Here is an 18,397-nt window from a genome sequence, read left to right on the forward strand (position 1 = left end):
CCCCTTATTTAATATTTTATACATATATGTTAATATTAAAAAAAAGAAGCCAAAATTGTCCCGTCCAACTGTCTTTAAAACCAAATTGCATTAACTTCAGACAAATCATATACCACTTTTAAGTGTACTTTAGTGTATTCTTTATTTTATATTATTATTACTATAAGCAAATATAAGTTAAATTTTGCACAACAATGGGTGAACGAGGCCAGTTGCCTCTGTGAACCTCTAATATCTGAACAATAATAATAATAATAAAAAATACTTATTTTTAAAGTTCCCGCTGTCAGATCTGCATCAGAAGCCAACTGGCTTTTCATTCTTTTTTCCAAGAAGGAAAAATGCTTGGTATTCAGATTGAGGTGCCTCTGTCTGTACTCACAGATGTGGTAGAGGGAGAGAAGGGGTGAGAGGGATGTGGTGGATTATCAATCGGTAATAATCAACAGAAGAATGACTTTGAAAATACAACGTACAATCTTCCTCCAGGTCCTTTTGTTGCTTTGGTCTGAACAAGTGCTGCAAGGTAAGTAGAAACAGAAGATCTGTTGACAAGGCTGTGAAAAGAAAAACAAAAACTGAGCAATATCTAAAAAGTCTAATAAAATATCTGTTTAGCAATGATAGATTTCCTGTAATAACTAATTTCATTATGGTCACAGGCGGTTAAACGTCACTATTTTCTACTTTAGATGTGGCTGCAGGCTTAGATCCAACATCTCAAATGACTTCCTCAGCAGTCTCTGATGCAAACCTGATGTTTGAGGTAATTTTCTCAAAGGTCTTCATGCCAGTTAAAAAAATTCCAGTCTTTTCCTGCAGTAAGCCACTGATATTATTTATATTATTTCTTTTTCCCTGTGTGCAGTTTCTACTTGGCGGGATTGAGATCAACAAGGACAACAACATCGTCCTACTTGATGAGGAGATGGCTTCAATGAGGCAGGGGCGGACTTTCCTGTCTCAGATCAACGATAACATCCCCAGAAACCTGGAGTCCATGAAGCAGATGTTGACCACATTGAGAGAGCAGAGGATGCCACTGACTCATTCACAGTTTGAGGGTCTTGTCCTGAGCATGGTGTACTCTGCCCACCAGGCCTGGCAGCAGGAAAAGGAAGAAGATAAGGAGGTCTGGGGAGCGGTGCTCCTCCAGCTGGTTAATACTACAGTCCATGACTTACGTGGGAATTATCTCTTCACTTACGCCTAATATATAGATTGCAAATCTGTATGAAAAGAAGGAGCATGCAATAAACCACTTCAAACGTCCTGTAATGTGTATGTGTATTACTTATTCTGCATGTCATCGGAGACCAAAGGGCTCAATCATTAGCAAAACACAAACATTTTTATTGTCATACAGTAGAAAACACCTGTGGAAACTTTCAACTGATCCCTGCATTAGGGACACACCAAAGGAAACATGTGGATTTGTTCAGACTATTTTAGAGTTCACTTCTTTCTTGTCTGCTTTTGCTTTTGATTTGACATCTTGGTCTTGGTTTTGTTCTCAAATTCCTCCAGAGAAGCCAGTTTCTTCTTGAGCTTTGCATCCGCGGCAGGACGTCTTCGCTCCCTGTTGGAACGTGGCTGACTCCTCCGCCTCTGTCCCCTTACACTGTCCACTGATGCCGAGGTATCTTCCTGCTCTGTGTTTCCATCATCGGTCAGCGATTCGCTCCTGTCCCAGACGAGCACTGTCACACCTGTGCGTGAACATGATGTGGCTTCAGTGAGATCATGTGACAATTTAAACCATGTCATTAGACCACACACATGTCACAAATGTACTTACCCATTCCAGATCCAAGCACATCACCCAGTGGGTTAAATCTGTTGATCTGAAAAAATACAGAGACAAAAATAAATGTCAGCATTAATGTCTTTACATTTAAAGCAGTTGTTGTTGTTTTTTTAAAAACATGCTCACAGATTTGATCCCTGAAGCTGTGGGGTCATGCAGCTGACAGACGAGTTCTGCGGAGTTGGAATCATAAATGTCGATGGTTCTCTGATCGCCTGAGCAAACACGGTCATCCGGGTATCGGCCAGCCACTATCAGGTCGTACACAGGATGCCACGTGGCCTACAGAGCAATTACAACAGTGATGCATTGTTAATAATGACTATATAATGACCAGTGACAGAGCACATACTAACACTAACCTAGTCTGGTATTATCTGTAATTCACATGAATAATGATATCATTTCACAGCCAGATTCTTTTATCCAATTGGAGACTGGTCTTGTACTTGATTCTGAATAACTCGACAAAGGATTAAAACACACTTCTTTAGACGGCTGTAAAGCAAAAATTTAACAGATTTCCTATCGACTATTTCTGTAAGAAACAGTTCTCTCTACACGGTTAAGTTAAGTTAAGTGCAGCCAAACACTGTTGATATAAGTATATGTTATTAGCTATATATTCTCTCCAAAGAGTTAGTTCAAGTCATGATCCCTTGGGAAATATTTCAAAGGGAAAACAGACACACACACTTAAGGAGGAATCAAACCTTGATAGGTGTGAGATGTTGGAACTGTCTGTGAGGATGCTGGATGATGTGTTGAGGCTTCGACCAATCAGGGGACGAGTAGACGCGGATCTCGTCATACTGATCTGTGGTGAGCAACTTGGAGCAGTCCAGTGGGTTGAAATAAGCTGTGAGGAGACAACAGTGACCGTTTTGACAAAGACAACTCTCTGACAGGTGATCAAAGTAATGCTTAGAGGACGGAAACTGTACGAAGATGGTCTCAATGGAAAAGACATAAGCTGCATTTCATAACTTAACAACTATATCTACTATCTGTGTTGAAGGAAAACAGATTAGACATTTTAGTATTTTACATCATTTATATTTGTAAAAACGTATTAAAAAACTAACATATGACACAAAGGATGATAGAGTAAATAAATAAAGACAGTGTTACCCGCGTTGACGGCTTTTTCATGAGGCATGTCATGCAGGAAACTCGTCTTGTCTTTTATGTTTCTCAGATCCCAAAGTTTCACCGTGTGGTCGACCGAGGCCGTCGCCAGCAACCAGTCACATCTGGAGTTGAACTCTGCGTGGGTCACTTTGGCTTTGTGCAACTTGTTACTAAAAATCTATAGTTATAATAAATGGAAAATAAAATAACCTTTTGTTATTCTTGTTATTACTTACAAAAACAAACTATATTTTGTCCATGTTACCTCATTATTGTGCACACATTGAGGTAACAAGGACCAAATACAGTATGATTCATCTCTTTGGGCTTAAATTTTGTACTTTACAGGGAATTAAATGCACCTTTTGTCCATCCAGTCCCAGAAGTGACAGCTGTCCCATGTTATCTCCTGTCACCAGCATCTGACGGCTCACAGATACGTCCACACAGCAGTACCAATAACTGCACAAGACAAGAAAAAACGATGATGCAACTAAGTAATATACTCATCAGACTCACAAAATGTCTGGATGCAATGGGATAAATATTATCCAACAACAGAATAACATTGTCGAGGAACTAAAAGAGCAGATTTCATGCTGTTTTAGTTTTATTTTGGCTGAACATCAGTCCTCTTTACAGTTTCCTCACCAGACATTGTGGTGATCATGACCACAGTCTTGAGTTGTGGACAGTGTGGTGGACGGGAGGCCCTCAAAGCTCTGCATGGTCAGTTTTCCCTCACCAGAAGCCACATAGACTCTGGAAAGGTCCGTGGGGCAAAACTTCATCCCTCCAATAAAGTCTCCGGCACCATTCTGTGCACACAAACACAAATAAGCTGATCACAGGGCAGCTATCGGCACCACCACACATGTTCTTAGCATTAATCCACACGGGGGGGGGGGCCATCTGATAAGAAGACTGATGCCAGACTACGACCCTGTTTTAATTCCTTGTGTTACTCAATCTTACTTCAGTGTGTCTGTGTTGGCAAACACTGTTAGAGTTCTCCCATTGAAATCTCGAAGTGCTGTCGTGCCCCCCATAGATGATACAAACAGCTGAGAGGGATTTAACTGGTTAAACTGCATGCCTGTAACTGAGTCTCCAGCCCCCATCTATACAGAAAACCAACATTTAAAGTCACTGTTTGTTAAATTAACAAACAACGCCACACCTCACACTGCTTATCATTTGAGCATCAGGTAAACAAATGAGGACAATATACAAGAACTCACCCCTTGAATAAAGGTTTTATTTGTGGGTGCGGTGTAATCCCACAGATAAATGTCTCCACCCTTGGACCCCACAGCCATGGAAGTGTGGTGATTGGGATTCCACTCCAGACAGGTGATCCTGCGATCGAATGGGCTGGTGGCGCTGTGGAAATGATACGATGACAGAGAGCGAACGAAAGGCTCCTGGAGACACTGGAAAAGAGTTCAATGTAAAATGTAACTTTCTCAGAAGAAGAAAAGAGACGGCAGTCTGTTTTGTACAGAACAAAGGTGTGGTGTAAGTGTTATTGCTCCAATAATGTTGATGCTTTTTATCTATGTCGTTTTATTCTTATGGTCCCTCGATTCCTGTCATACCTTCACACAACAACTAACACATATTTTGACAGGCTTTTGACTGATCTGATTAAATGCCAGAGTCTTTGTGCTGCTTTTTCTTTGACTAACTTTAGTCTATTTATTATCATTTTTTACTTCTCTTTATTGATACTCTCCCTTTATTTTACTGTAAAGCACTTTGTGATTTTATATCTGTGTAAGGCAAAGCGAATTTCACTTACTGGATACATACTATTTTTACGATTCTGAATTTAACCTCTTTTTTTTTAATATATCACTTCTATTTATGAGACAGTAGAAAATGGCTGTTGACTGAGTTACTTTTGAAAATGGACACTGAATATAGACTTTCTATAAAAGCCACATATAGATATGCACAATTTGTTTTGTCTTTTGCTCTTTGTTTTGTTTATTACACTTACAAAATGTTGTTCTTTGGGTGAAGAGCCTTATTATATGTTAAGTGTAAACGTTCAATAAAACAGTGTCATTTTCCTGTATTTACAGAAGTCTGGGGTTTCCGTAATTGAATTTTTTATACAGTTAAATATAATTGTTCTTGCTCATGTTGTATTAGTGTCAGTAGAGGAGACAGGAGTCTCACCTGTCTCATCTGTGAGTGCAGACTTTGTCCCAGAGTGCTCCTGTAGATGTAGTGCAGGATGCTCCCATGCACACCTCTCCTCTGGACTCCTGCAGACTTGAGAGGAGGAGGAGGTGCAGCTGCTGCACTAATCACAACACAGTCAATCAGCTGTCGTTCATGGTAAGAACAGTGTTATTCATGTGTCCATCGACGCTGACGCACCTTGTTTAGATGTTTCTCCATCTTTCTTGTCTCGTAGTTTTTTGGAGAGAGTTGGACCTGCTGCTTTGGCTGCGGCTCTTTTCTTCACTTTACCTTTTGCCTCCGACTCCGTGGGTTTGGTTTTCATTTCCTGTCACACACAAGGAGTCTACGCGTTGAACAGAACACGGATATTTTGAGTCGATAAATAATACTTCGGCTTCTCACCGGCGTAATTACTGTTCACTGTTGTCGTGTAAAAGCTGGAGTTCCAGTATCTGCAAAACGTTGAGCTACACGTGAGGGTTAATGTCGATGTTTTGTAACGTGTGTGTACAGCTGGTGGCCTCTAGGTGTCAGTAGTGGTGGATGTCAAGCTGGTACTAAAAATGTAGGCACCTCCCATCACCACCCAGGCTAACTAAATAATATCCTGTAAAAATGTTATGGTTTTATTTAGCACGTAAATGAAGCAAGATCACACTGTCACTGCGATTTTTTTCTATTAATCTTGTTTTGTTTTTATTCAGCGTTTACGGGCAACAAACAAACAATACAACAAATAGACAACCAATAGGAATTAAAGGCTTTGTTAAATGTCATAGTTCAAATTGCTTTTGAACTGGTCAATCCTTTTAGTATGTTTAAATAATTCAACTCTTTTTTTGTTGTTTTAAGCTTGTGTATATAAAAAGTCTTTCTCCATATCTTTAATATTTTTCTCAAAATAAAAAAACAACACCCCTTCTGTCAATTATTTAATAAATATAAAAGTCTCAAAATACATGCTGTTATAAGTACATGGTTTATACATACATACATACATGCATACATACATATATATATATATCTTTATTACAAAAGGACAAACAGTGGTTTCAAGCAAAAACATATAACACACACATAAATAAGGAGTCTCATATATAAAAAAGTGAATTATATATTGCTCACTGCTGGAAAAATGTGGATTTCTGAATATCAGTAACAGTCTTTGAAGGTCTAATTGAAAATTGTTCCAGAAAAGAATCACATGGTCACAATGAAAAAAAAAAGATTCTAATATTTCTGTCAAATTGTTGCAGTAGGTACATTTTTAATTTAAATGAGGAATATATTTATAATATAACAGCACTTAGAGGTGATCTTTGTGTGTGATTCATCTGATGAACGTTGATATGAACCACAACATCCTGGTTTCCATAACAGGCCCGGAAGTGACGACAGAGACACGTGACTGTTATCCTGACATTTCATTGGCTCCTATCAGCCCGTTTTGAAAAGATCCTGTGATTTGAGGCGGAGGGAAAGTTCAAACCTGTAGCAGCAGGAAACAAAAAACGGTAAAAGATAACCACAACAAGCTCCAGGTTACGATGATCAGACAGTAAGTGCGCTTTATTCTTTCCCGCTTATCACACGAGAACGGCCCTGTGTACAAATACATTGTTTAGAGTATTTGTAGTAGTTTAGAACGGTTGGCTTTTGTTAGGTTAAGCCGGGGCTAACTATGCTAATGCTAACAGTGTCCATGAGCTTCTTCAAAATGCTTTCGTCTAGAAAAGTCCCACATTAAATGTTGTCCCTTGTCTTCTGCAAACCGCAATGATGGATATTAAACATATGTCATTACAAAAGTGCTTATTTATGCTTTTTAAGTTGTATGTGGTGTTGTCATGCTGCAACAGTATGTGAACAAGATTAATTCAAATAATAATAGTAATGAAAACTGGTCCGACAGTTAATTAATTCCTTGCCCTCTCATAATGCCTCTTGTTTTATTGTCTTGTGCTTTTGCTATTTGTCAAAATGACCTTTATATTGTATGCACAGCACCTAGAAATGTCTTGCTCTTGATATTATGTTCTCTTTCAGTTGCAAAATCTGTTTTTTAAAGTCAAGTTTTGGTTTAGTATTAACTGGTTTACTGTGTGGTAGATTTAGATAGATACTTTATTCATCCTGCAGGAAATTCAAGAAGGTTTTTAAGAACGTTAAAGGTTTCAGAATGGGGTTTCCCCAGTCAACCTGTTGTGTTATTTATCTATTACTTTAGTATGTCCTTTTATTTGATTGTTTCTTTGACATTATTGTATTTGTTTTGTTTCTGCCCTACTAGACTAGAAAGGAGTACAGCATCCTTTCATATTTTGTAAATACATGTTTTGTGCTCAGTTCTTTATTTGATCCGTCACGAACTTCAACATATAATCACATATGAAAGCAAAAAGAGCCTGGAATTTATAAATGAATGTATCTGTATTATAAATGCTCAAATACACATGGGCAAACAAAAGAAGGTTCAAGGTTTTTATGAAGGAATTCAGAACTCACATGCCACCACCATGAATACAAGGATTGGCATTTAAAGCATTTGTTTCCAAGATGTAGGTCACAATCCAGAAAATAAGTATATTACAGCCTTGGGCCATTTTTTTTTCAGTTAAATTAAAAATGTCAAAAGTACTTATCAAAACTGAGAATTGGTTTCAACAAGATGTTCAAATTTCTTTGAATATCCATCAGTCCAAAATTTGAATTTTTTTTTGCTTTTTGCTGATGGTAAATTCTCATATATGAGATGTTGACTTGGTGATATCTACCGAATCCAATCCAGCGCATTGTAAAGTGAATGAAATTTGTTTTATTTCAGAAAGGGTAAGACACCCCGTAGGCCTCCAAAAACACCCTCCAGCAACCAGAAAGACCCAGTTGGGGTGAGTGAAATAGTAGCATTATTTTTTATTAAATGTACAGTTTTGGCAAGTTGTAATTAAATTGTTAATGTTATAGTATTTTTTCCCCCCAAAAGTTACAATTATCAAAGAGAAAAAAACAAAACATGAATGCATAACCATGAAGGACATGTCACTGATATTTTGATGTAGGTGTACTGTCGTGTACGTCCTCTGGATTTGGGAGATGAGGAATGCTGTATTGAGGTGATCAGCGATACTACCATCCAACTACACTGGCCTGAAGGCTTCAAAGTAAACCGTAATGGAGAATACAAAGAGGTAACCATCAATGTGAAAACACTTTTTAGAATTTTCTTCCCTTCTCCCCTCTTATATAGAATATACTAGTGAAGTTGTCTGATATATTTGGCATCAATTCTCCAAAACAGATTTCAGGGATAGGGTTGGACATTTTAACATTTTATACATATTTATTGCCTGTTAAGATGAAAAAAAAATAAAAAAAAAATAATCGTTTTGTCTAATACAGCTCTGTGCCATCATAGAGCTCCATATTTGAACAGTAACTAGTAGAACCACACCAACAAGCCACACTGTTGCACTCATTTTGTTTCGTTGCTGTAGACACTGTTGTAAATACTTAAAACAGTCACTAATATATTAATCAAAATTATTCCCAACGATGGACTAAATACCAGTGTTTAAGTTGCATTCGCTAAATCCTGCAGTATAAAATATTAAATTATTTCCCTCCTTCCCACGATTACCCATGATTTGGTTGACTTCCAGTCTCGTTTGCAGCAGGCCAAGCCAAGTAGACCACATGCTTTCTTCTCTGTGTCTTGCCCTGTTTTTTTTTTCCTGGCTGCATGTAATATGTTATCCATCCAGAAGAAACCATGAAGAAAAGCAACTCCTTCCTAAATTGAAATCAAAATATTGTGCCAACCTCCGGCTTTTATGTAATTAAATATGCTTCTCGTAAATAATCAAATCTCTCTTCTTCTTTTTTTCCGTTCTCAGACACAGTATTCCTTCCAAAAAGTCTTTGGGGTTTCATTATCCCAGATGGAGCTGTTTGAGAATGTGGCCAAACCTCTTGTTGATGACCTTATCCACGGAAAAAATGGTAAGAACACAGGACAGCTGATTTATTTAATTTGAAAAACATTTGCACTCAGTTGTCTAAAAAAAGTTGCCTAAAAATATGTGCTCTTGTTTGGCATCTCCCACTTTTCTGTCTCACTCAGCCCGTTATGAGGAAAAGATGAGCCAACCTGTAATCTACAGGCATTTCTCTGATTTTATTTCATCTTTTACCTTCACGGTTAAATGTGCACAGGTTTACCAAGAAGTATAGTTAGTTAAAGTTGTTCAAGAGTGTTAATATGAGCTGAATCTGTCTGATTGATGCAGGTCTGCTCTTTACTTACGGTGTGACGGGAAGTGGAAAGACCTTTACCATGACTGGCTCTCCAGGCCAGGGTGGACTTCTACCTCACTCTCTCAGCATGATCTTCAACAGTATACAGCCCTACCAGGCCCAAAGATATGTAAGAAAGTAGACAAGAATGAATCATATTTTGTGAAATCTCTACGTGTATTTGTTTATTTTCATGGCCGTTGTTTTTTTTATTCTTTTTTCAGATCTTTAAGACAGATGAAAAAAATGGTATAGAGATCCAAAATGATGTTGAAGCTTTGTTGGAACGTCAAAGGCGAGAAAACAACATGCCAGTTCCTAAATCGGCCTCCTCAAGGTAAGTCTGGATCCTGAAAACCCTCAATCAGCTGCTGCTGCTGCTGTGAAATGTGAAGTGACACTCGATGTGTAATTCACAATGTGTTTCAGACAAAAGCTTGATCCTGAAATTGCTGACATGATCAAACCGGAGGAGGCTTATAAAGCACATGGTGTGGATGAGGACAGCAGCTACAGTGTCTTTGTCTCCTACATAGAAATCTACAACAACTACATATATGATCTCCTGGAGGAAGCTCCGGAAGATGTAATCAAACCAAAGTAAGTTCAGGAAATGCAAACCGGAAGGATTTTAATGCCGATATATGAATGTACACTCAGTAGTGTATTTGAACTCTTAAGAGCTGTCAGACCGAAGGAAAAAAAAATCTGGTCTTTTCTCTTTACTAGGTGGAATGGTGGAGGCACACCCGTGCGCCAGAACACTGAGTTCATGTATGTGACCAGTGACTACTTGTACATCAGATATTGGAGTAGTGGCTTGATTTAGATGAACTTATAGTATCTGTTGCAAACAAATGTGCAGATTGTAAATTAAATCTCTTCAACACTGGAGGTGGACAAGCTTGTAATTGGCTGGTTAAATGTGTATTCTTTGTAATAGGGAATCCACACTGAACCAATTATCACACCAATGTAGTTATAAGTTACAGAAACGTAGGGCAGAGTATCATGTGAAATATGTATTTTTTTAAATTTTGAGAAACATCAACAACACCAATCTGAGTCTCTGATCTAGTCTCTAAATGAATTGCTTGCATGGTACCACTATTTTAAGAAATGACAAATCTGTCTCAAAAAGTAAATTAAGCGGAATTAGTTATGCAAATATAGGGAATCCGAGCAAGTATTCAATGCCAAAATTATCCAGCATAAGTCTTCCATATTGTCAAGAACACAGTGAGAACAAGGTAAATGCAGGGTCCTCTCACCAAATAACTTCTCCAGTGTTGATGAGAGTTTCCTTGATTGCAAAAATCATTAGTCACTCCTCTGCTGCTCGTTGTCTTGACATGGCAAAGCCCCTGAATGTCTATAAATCTGCTGTCTGTCGCTTTAAATGTCACTTCATGATTGTAACTGCCAAATGCCTTCTGTGGCTGTGATCAAGCAACATTAATATCCCCTGTGCAGTTGTTTCATGGCCCACTTTCCGTTGCATGAAAAATGCAGTCCTTTGTCTTCACCGGCTAACGGCTGTATTTCTTCACTGTAGACCACCTCAGTCTAAAATCCTCCGAGAAGATCAGAACCACAACATGTACGTGGCTGGCTGCATGGAGATTGAAGTCAAGTCTGCCGAGGAGGCTTTTCAAGTATTCTGGAGAGGTGAATTGTCTTAACATCTGCGTTTAGAAGTGAAAGGCTCCGTTTTAAGGGATGAAAACAGTGCACTGATGATCATGGATGTGACTGACCCAGTATTTCTGGACTATGGCCTGGATTTGACTGGGAAATGACCTCAGTTAATCTTCTCTCTGAGCAGCTGTAGTCGATGAAATTGCATTTTTAAAAAATGTATATCATTTGCATTGTGCATTAGGTAGTTTTTTGTTCATTTGCTGTAAAAGTGTTTTTTTTTCTTTTCCTCCAGAATTAGAGCTGTTAATGCCAGTAATGGCCCAACCCACTTTTGTTCAAGGCAAAATTGTTTTAAATCAAATGGCTTTTTAATCATTGTATATTAATAATTTGCAGCTTTTGCTATGAGAAAGTGATGTTAATGATTGTATGAAATTTTAGCAGCAGTGCTCAATAATCTAGCAGTGGTGGCATACAGCTGCAGATTGAATGTAGGGTGAAAGTGTTTAACTTAAACACTTTATACATATGGTGTTGTTTTAGGTCAGAAGAAGAGGAAAGTTGCCAACACACGTCTGAACAGGGAGTCTAGCCGCTCCCACAGTGTGTTTATTGTTAAACTGGCTCAGGCTCCTCTTGATGCAGAAGGTGACAACATTCTCCAGGTCAGTTCACATCGAAATACAATTTTCTGAACTCTCTAATTCATACTTGGACGAATTTTGAACAACAGTTTTGATATTTAAAGTATTTACTTTTCGTCAGGATAAGAACCAGGTGACTGTCAGTCAGCTGTGCCTGGTCGACTTGGCAGGAAGTGAGCGCACTGGTAGGACGGGGGCAGAAGGCACTCGTATACGTGAAGCAGGTTTGTGAACTAAACATTAAGATTTAGTCTCACCCTTAGCTGAGCTTGACAGGAGATTAAACGGCAATCTCTGTTGTAGGAAACATTAATCAGTCTTTGCTGAATCTGCGGACGTGCATTGAAGTACTACGAGAGAACCAGATGTGTGGCACAAACAAGGTATGACCAATAAATCGTTTTCCTTCACATGTATACTCTGACTCTGCAAGTTGTCTGGTTGCCTGTCTTACTCGGACTATGTACTTGGCTCGATAAACTGTGCATGTAAACTTACTGACTAACACTTTCATTATAGTCACCTTAGTAATCTACATTTCTCTTATAGATGGTTCCTTACAGAGACTCTAAAATAACCCACCTGTTCAAGAACTACTTTGATGGCGAGGGAAAAGTCAGAATGGTTGTTTGTGTCAATCCCAAAGCCGACGACTATGACGAAACCTTGGTAAGTTTGTTCCACATTTTATTTTCCATTTATTTTTTATTTTATTTTTTAAAGAACTTTGTAATTTGTGTGACACATAACGGGCGCTCTGTTCTTGCAGCTTGTGATGCGGTTTGCAGAGATGACTCAGGAGGTGGAAGTAGCTCGGCCGGTGGACAAGCCCATCTATGGTTTCACTCCAGGCCGTCGGAACAGAAACCAGGCCTTCAAAGAGGAACTGTCGCGCAGGCTGGAGGAGCGTGGTGGTCCGATCGACAGGGGTAAACCCAAAAATCTCAGTCACTGTCTAGTTTGCATTGATGAATACATTTGGAAATGTGAATACGCCAGTGCAGACCAATGGATTCACATATTAGTTTTATTTTTTCCTGCTGAATGATGTGGTAATGCTCCTTCCCCCTGATTATTACTCAGTCATGTACAGTATAGACACTCCTTCTACATACCCTTTTATATGAATGCATGACGGTAGTTGTTGACCTGCTTTTGTAAACATTACAAATATTTGATGTTTATTGTGTTTACATGTGGGCCTATACATCTATTGAATGTTTTAAATGCTTTTTAGATCACAAAGCAGCTTAAGGAGTTGTGTTAACCCTGTTTCTGCAGACTTTCCCTCTGTTATAAACCACCTGGTGCACAGCCTCCCACCTATCCCTTCCTCTGAACTGGCTGACCCTCATGATGACATCACCCTGCCGCGGCTGATTGAAGCTCTGCAGAACAGACACAGGATCAGGCAGATGATGATTGATGAGTACAATAAAACAGGTGCCTCATTAATTTAGCTCAGCTCTCACCTTGTGGCTTTGACAGTTTAGGTCACTTAAAGGGTGATTTTTCTGTCACGGCTCACACTTTGTCTTATTATTTTTAGCCAACACGATGAATTCAATGCTTCAGAGAGTGGATGGCAACCTCATTTCCAAAGAAAATTTTATTCATGAACAAAATGGCAAACTGGCAGAGAAAGAGAAGATCATCCACAACAGCAAGGCAGAGATTGACCGCTTGGAGAAGAGAACCAAAATGCAGGAACACAAGGTGTGTGGGGGGGAAAAAACCCCCAAAACAAATACCTGTTGTGGTGGTTTATAGATGTTTTTTTTCTAAAATGCTGCTGATGGTTCTGTTCCAGATTGAAATCCTGCAGAAAACGACTAAAATCTATGAGGACGACAAGCGCTCACTGAAGCAGGAGCTGGGAACCAGAGAGCAGAGGCTGCATCGAGAACTTTCAGAGAAGCGGCGCATGGAGCAGCGTATGAACGGAGCTGTGTCAGACACGCAGCACAAGTGGGAGAAAGAATGTGTAAGTTACTTTATTTATTGCCATCTGTGTGATAAGAATACCAATTTTTTGTTTACTACAGCTTGTTGAAGTAGCACAATCCCTTTGCTGCCTTTGGTGATTGTTCAAACTGAGGTTTGATTTTGACCTCAACTTATCATTTATACACGTTTTCACTATTGCGTCATTGCCTCTTGTCGTGCAGGTGAGACGTGTAAATGCGATGCAGCTGGAGATGCAGAACAAGCTCTGGGTGAAAGACGAGAAGCTGAAGCAGCTCAAGGCAATCGTGGCGGAGAACAAGACACCGGGTGGTCCTGATCCTCCTCCACGTCAGGTGCAGCAGCACCCTCAGCGACCTTCCAGAGAGGAGCGCCTTCCTGCAAAGAGATCTGCTTCGCCTTCACCTCTACCTGTATGTTTGTTGTACTTCAAATTCAATTGGTTCTTATTAGGGGTGGGTCAAAATATCGATTTGGTGATATATCGTTTCTCTTCCTCGTGCAATACATTGATATGCCAGGCTAATATTTTAATAATGGTGGAGAAAGCTACTTTTTTACTTTGTTCTCTATGTTGTGAATAAATAGAGAAATCATGCACTTTTAACTTTTCACCGTTCCGTTTTCGTCAGTTAGACAGATAACGTGGTGTTTCGCTAAATGATTGTCTTGCCTTGTCTCATTGATTATCGCGGAATCGTTGGTTCGTGATATTATTGATATCTTGGACCATGTATCGTGTCGCCACTAGTACGTATCACTGTTAAATGACACTGACATGTACTTTAACACTCATCTGTCTGCTAACGGCTACCGTAGCCTATGAACAAACATTACTAATCCTGACCTCAACATCACCCTTCTTACAGAGTGTTAGAAGTGAATACAGTGCTTCAGTCTTGCAGCAATAACAACCATAACAAAATGAACATTCACCATTAAAGATTAATGAGAATGTGTCACAGAGCTGTTGTTTCAACTCTCTGGTAATTAATTAGGCTGTATTTAAAACTAGTGCGTGTCTTACGTTTAAACAAATGTCTGTTCAAATCAAACCATTGTCAAATAAGTTCACACAATCCCAATTAAGCCCATCGGCTCCACACGACTCTCTGTAATTTTCACTATAATGGTGTTTAGATCTCATGTTGCCTAGCAACACAGAGGAAGTGATTTCTGTTATGCCGAGACGGACGGGCACCATGAATAAAATGGTTTCTCCAACTTTGCTTAATTGCTGGAGATACTTTCACTTGTAAGAACCAGTTTTGTGGCAGGTATTTAACTAAGGTTTACTTTTTAAACTTTGTTTGTCTTCCCCTCTGCTGCTGACCTGAGCAGACGACGACACCAGTACGCCCGTTGCATCGCCGCTCCCGGTCTGCAGGTGGGGAGAAGTGGGTGGACCATAAGCCCACCTCCAGCCTGGACTTGGGTACAGTTTTGCAGCCCGTCATCCCTAATGCCATCCAGGTGTCTACACCCAGCGAGAAGGCCTTGTCAAAGTGCGACAGATATGTGTTAACGCATCAAGAGGTTGCCTCTGACGGCGAGATACAGACTCACCTTATTAAGGTAAGTGCGATGCATCTGTGTGTTCAGCATATGTTGATGCGTTTCTGCTGTTGCCTGTTTTTATAATGACTTGTTTGTAATTACTGTCTCTGACATCATGGTCATGCCACCTGCTTTATTTTTGGGAAGTTGTGAGTGCTGGTGCTCAAAGCAGCTGATGGTTTTTCCAACAACAGTTTATAGACCTACTAGCCTGGGTAACGCAATGGCTTGTTCATCCATGATATATAATAACTACATTATCATTTATGATATGTAACAACTTTGTTGTTAGTTATTACTGAAATTCATAGTTCATAGGATGCTCCATTTAAAAAAATAAAATAATAAAAAATACAGCATACAGGTAAAACAGATGGTATACACCAGTTCTGGTCATGGGACATTGTGTCTTTGTTACTAATTGAGGGTACCACATACACACACACACACACACTGGTTCAGTAGTAGTGTATACAAAACATTTATTGCAGTATGTGGCATATTCACCTTATCATTCCTTATAAATATATTGTTAAATTAGTGGATGTTTCACTCTTCTATCCTGACATGAACTGCTTGATGTTTTGTTTGCAATAATATTGGCCACTTTTCCTCATTAAAATAATGGCTTTTAGGAATTATAATAAAGCAATTGTTTTTAAAAGAAGGCTGAAAGAACTATGGGTTTAAAAGGAGCTGCCTTTTTGGGGCTGGGCCTGTCTTCACTTTGTTAAAGAGAAAGTAACCATTGAACTTTACAATGTTGTGCTGTGTTTGCTATTGGAGATTATATTTGATTGTTTATATAATAATGTATTATTCTCACATCGGGAAAACCTGGCAATTTCCTAACTATGTGTACATCAACTGACCATAGTAAGACCAGATAATACCAGACTTGTATGTGCCACTTGTTTAAATTGGCTGCCCGCTCAGAAATCTTATTTTTCTTTAAGGGAGAGGTGATAAAAACCAGGGGAGGAGGACAAGCCGTCCATTTCACTGACATTGAGACGCTGAAACAGGAGGTCACCACAGTCCCACGGTACATGTTGCTTGCGGGTTAATAGGTGCTGATTAACCAGATGTTATACAGTATAATGATGCTATAACGATTTTATATCCCCTCACATTTGTTACTAAAGTCGTAAGAGGAGATCTGCAGAAGGAGCGCCAGCCAGTGGTGATCAATCAGATGGAGCTTGGACTGATGTGGAGACGAGGGTAAGATGATATTCAGTTCTTGGCGAGCAATCACTGCATTTGTCTTTTTAGTATAGAAAGGTGACATCAAAAGTGGTGGATACACTTGTATGTCTCTTGTTGCTGTACTTAATTAAAAAGGGTTGTTCTCTTTAGAGAACATGGATATTATATTTAAAAATATATTAACTGCACCTCTTTTTCTCTACTAAGCAGTTACGTTTGATCTTGGGCTGCATCTATCAGTCATTTTCATAATCGATCAATCTGTTGATTATTTTCTTGATTCATCAGTCAGTTGTTTGTTTGTTTTTTTTAAATGTTGATCGGTGTTTCCCAAACCTCGAAATGATGATGTTCTCAAATGTCTTGTTTTGTCCACAAACCAAAATGATTCCGTTTTAATGATTTCTTTGTGATATGGAACAGAGAAACCAGAAAATATTCACATTCAAGAAGCTGAAAAGTTGTTTTTTTTAATTATTTAAGGAAAACACTCAAACTGATTATCAAAATACTTAATTAGTACACTAATTTAGTAATCAATTAACAATGGAATAATTGTTTCAGCCCTAGACTTTAAACTATAAAAGTGGAGGCCCCCAGAATCTGCTTTTAATGTTTGATTAACAACTAGTCAAAATCATTATGTTCGTTAAAGAAAAAAAACAAAGTTGTCACAGTTGGCGTTAAAAATATCTATATATATATATATATATAATATAAAAAGATCTTATTTTTTTGGCCCACTAATCATTAAATCTGTAAACGTAACCACTGACTGAACATTTAAATCAGGTTATCTGTTAAGTTTCAACAATAACCACAGTGTAATGACACCAGGGTATTTCAGTGTATTTCAGCCTGTGTGTGGTGTTATTTTTGTGTACTATGATAAACGTACTTAATGTTGACTGTACTGTCTACAGTATAATCCACCCCGGGTCACTGCATGTAGCGTCATTACACACACACAGCAGGCATGGACAGATGTTGCACAACAACAACAACAACAACAACATGTTTATCATCACTTTGTTGTTGTTGATGCATCTTCTTGTTTGCCGTCTCTTCATCTGTCTCTTGTGTGCAGTGCTCTGTGGGAGTGGAGATGAGGGCCGGATCAAACATGGGCCCTAGTTTTGAGCATCATGCGATCACCAAGTAAGACTTTTGTCTTTACAAATTGTGTGCTTTTCCTTTGCAGTAAAACATTTCTAGAGATTTTGAATTATTCCTTTTTCTTTTAACAGGCGCAGGAAGCCCTAAAAGCAGTCGACGACTTCTCCAGTGATCACTAACGTCGCCGCTATCCTCGTGCAATAGTCTAACTTTTTATACATTTAGCTATAGTGATGGTATTTATCTTATCATGATGTTTCTATGCTTTTATATATTTATGTGTCACCAAAGCCATTTTGTAAAATATTTTATGTTATATTTGAACCAGGAACAGTAAACAAGTGTTACTTGATTTACTGAGGAAAGGTGGGAGCTGCGTCAGTGCTGCAGCCCTGCATCTGAAAGAGTCTTTGCACGTAATTGTGTAACGGAGGCACATTTGTTATTTGGCACATGTGTTGAAGCTGCAACCAAACACACTTTCTGTCTCATGACTGTTGAACTGTAATGACCTTCAGTTATTTGTCAGTTTCTCTCTTTACATATAAAACTGAGCTCTCCTTTCTTCACTGTACATCCAGGAATAAAATTCCTTTGAAGCACTGTTACATTGAGTGTGTGTGTGTGTGTGTATCTGTATGTACATATTCGTGAGGACCAAACAAATGTATAAGCCATAGGAAGTGAGGACATTTTGGCTGGTCCTCACAACTTTAAGCGGCCTTTTCAGGGCTAAGACTTGGTTTCACGGTTAGTGTTTTGGTTAAGGGGCTAGGCATTTAGTTGTCATGGTTAAGGTAAGGGGATGCATGAGGTCTAGTGTTCTCACTAAGAATGCTTT

At 38.9% G+C, this 18,397-nt stretch overlaps 3 protein-coding genes and 1 non-coding gene across 8 annotated transcripts; 3 read left to right on the forward strand and 1 right to left on the reverse strand.

Annotated features, from left to right (window-relative positions):
* The first annotated feature begins 243 nt into the window (after positions 1-243).
* Positions 244-1,272, forward strand: LOC131470318 (protein FAM180A). 2 transcript variants are annotated; one of them, XM_058646056.1, is made up of 3 exons: positions 244-526; positions 693-766; positions 869-1,272. In XM_058646056.1, exons 1-3 carry the CDS (start codon positions 454-456, stop codon positions 1,211-1,213), a joined length of 492 nt encoding a protein of 163 aa, XP_058502039.1. In that variant the 5' UTR covers positions 244-453; the 3' UTR covers positions 1,214-1,272. The 2 variants fall into 2 exon arrangements, with proteins under 2 accessions (XP_058502039.1, XP_058502040.1); XM_058646057.1 differs by having other exon boundaries at positions 420-526; positions 663-766.
* Positions 1,273-1,329: 57 nt separating this feature from the next.
* Positions 1,330-5,669, reverse strand: ddb2 (damage-specific DNA binding protein 2). Of its 3 annotated transcripts, XM_058646053.1 has the most exons (11): positions 5,534-5,667; positions 5,327-5,456; positions 5,123-5,244; positions 4,180-4,371; positions 3,590-3,756; positions 3,301-3,400; positions 2,939-3,116; positions 2,521-2,666; positions 1,934-2,089; positions 1,799-1,844; positions 1,330-1,709 (listed from the first exon to the last, which is right to left on the reverse strand). In XM_058646053.1, exons 2-11 carry the CDS (start codon positions 5,451-5,453, stop codon positions 1,456-1,458), a joined length of 1,488 nt encoding a protein of 495 aa, XP_058502036.1. In that variant the 5' UTR covers positions 5,454-5,456; positions 5,534-5,667; the 3' UTR covers positions 1,330-1,455. The 3 variants fall into 3 exon arrangements, with proteins under 3 accessions (XP_058502036.1, XP_058502037.1, XP_058502038.1); XM_058646054.1 differs by lacking the exon at positions 3,590-3,756 and adding an exon at positions 3,914-4,059 and having other exon boundaries at positions 5,327-5,669; XM_058646055.1 differs by lacking the exon at positions 5,534-5,667 and having other exon boundaries at positions 5,123-5,249; positions 5,327-5,411.
* An 888-nt stretch (positions 5,670-6,557) lies between these two features.
* kif23 (kinesin family member 23) lies at positions 6,558-18,164 on the forward strand. Of its 2 annotated transcripts, XM_058646051.1 has the most exons (23): positions 6,558-6,689; positions 7,956-8,019; positions 8,191-8,319; positions 9,025-9,130; positions 9,418-9,554; positions 9,649-9,761; positions 9,854-10,024; positions 10,154-10,198; positions 10,980-11,092; positions 11,609-11,730; positions 11,831-11,933; positions 12,013-12,092; positions 12,259-12,378; positions 12,479-12,638; positions 12,991-13,152; positions 13,259-13,425; positions 13,520-13,693; positions 13,878-14,087; positions 15,016-15,249; positions 16,188-16,276; positions 16,377-16,455; positions 17,528-17,598; positions 17,688-18,164. In XM_058646051.1, the coding sequence occupies exons 1-23, from the start codon at positions 6,679-6,681 to the stop codon at positions 17,701-17,703; spliced, it is 2,676 nt and encodes an 891-aa protein (XP_058502034.1). In that variant the 5' UTR covers positions 6,558-6,678; the 3' UTR covers positions 17,704-18,164. The 2 variants fall into 2 exon arrangements, with proteins under 2 accessions (XP_058502034.1, XP_058502035.1); XM_058646052.1 differs by lacking the exon at positions 10,154-10,198 and having other exon boundaries at positions 6,563-6,689.
* Positions 11,153-11,249, forward strand: LOC131470699 (Z30 small nucleolar RNA). The gene has a single exon (XR_009241929.1). It is a non-coding gene; the product is annotated as a Z30 small nucleolar RNA (small nucleolar RNA).
* Positions 18,165-18,397: the final 233 nt, after the last annotated feature.

The sequence above is a fragment of the Solea solea genome, chromosome 12 (assembly GCF_958295425.1).
Source record: "Solea solea chromosome 12, fSolSol10.1, whole genome shotgun sequence".
Taxonomy (NCBI): domain Eukaryota; kingdom Metazoa; phylum Chordata; class Actinopteri; order Pleuronectiformes; family Soleidae; genus Solea; species Solea solea.

What these genes read in the sequence shown, in the direction of transcription:
- ddb2 (XM_058646053.1), bottom strand. Translation starts at nt 5,453, where the DNA reads ATGAAAACCAAACCCACGGAGTCGGAGGCAAAAGGTAAAGTGAAGAAA. An exon ending in TGCACTCACAGATGAGACAG is followed by an intron (nt 4,372 to 5,122) that starts GTGAGACTCCTG and finishes ACTCTTTTCCAG; the next exon opens with TGTCTCCAGGAGCCTTTCGT. An exon ending in TGTGCTTGGATCTGGAATGG is followed by an intron (nt 1,710 to 1,798) that starts GTAAGTACATTT and finishes GTTCACGCACAG; the next exon opens with GTGTGACAGTGCTCGTCTGG.
- kif23 (XM_058646051.1), top strand. An exon ending in TTTTCAAGTATTCTGGAGAG is followed by an intron (nt 11,093 to 11,608) that starts GTGAATTGTCTT and finishes GTGTTGTTTTAG; the next exon opens with GTCAGAAGAAGAGGAAAGTT. An exon ending in CTTCGCCTTCACCTCTACCT is followed by an intron (nt 14,088 to 15,015) that starts GTATGTTTGTTG and finishes TGACCTGAGCAG; the next exon opens with ACGACGACACCAGTACGCCC.
- LOC131470318 (XM_058646056.1), top strand. Translation starts at nt 454, where the DNA reads ATGACTTTGAAAATACAACGTACAATCTTCCTCCAGGTCCTTTTGTTG. An exon ending in GTCTGAACAAGTGCTGCAAG is followed by an intron (nt 527 to 692) that starts GTAAGTAGAAAC and finishes TTTCTACTTTAG; the next exon opens with ATGTGGCTGCAGGCTTAGAT. An exon ending in ATGCAAACCTGATGTTTGAG is followed by an intron (nt 767 to 868) that starts GTAATTTTCTCA and finishes CCCTGTGTGCAG; the next exon opens with TTTCTACTTGGCGGGATTGA.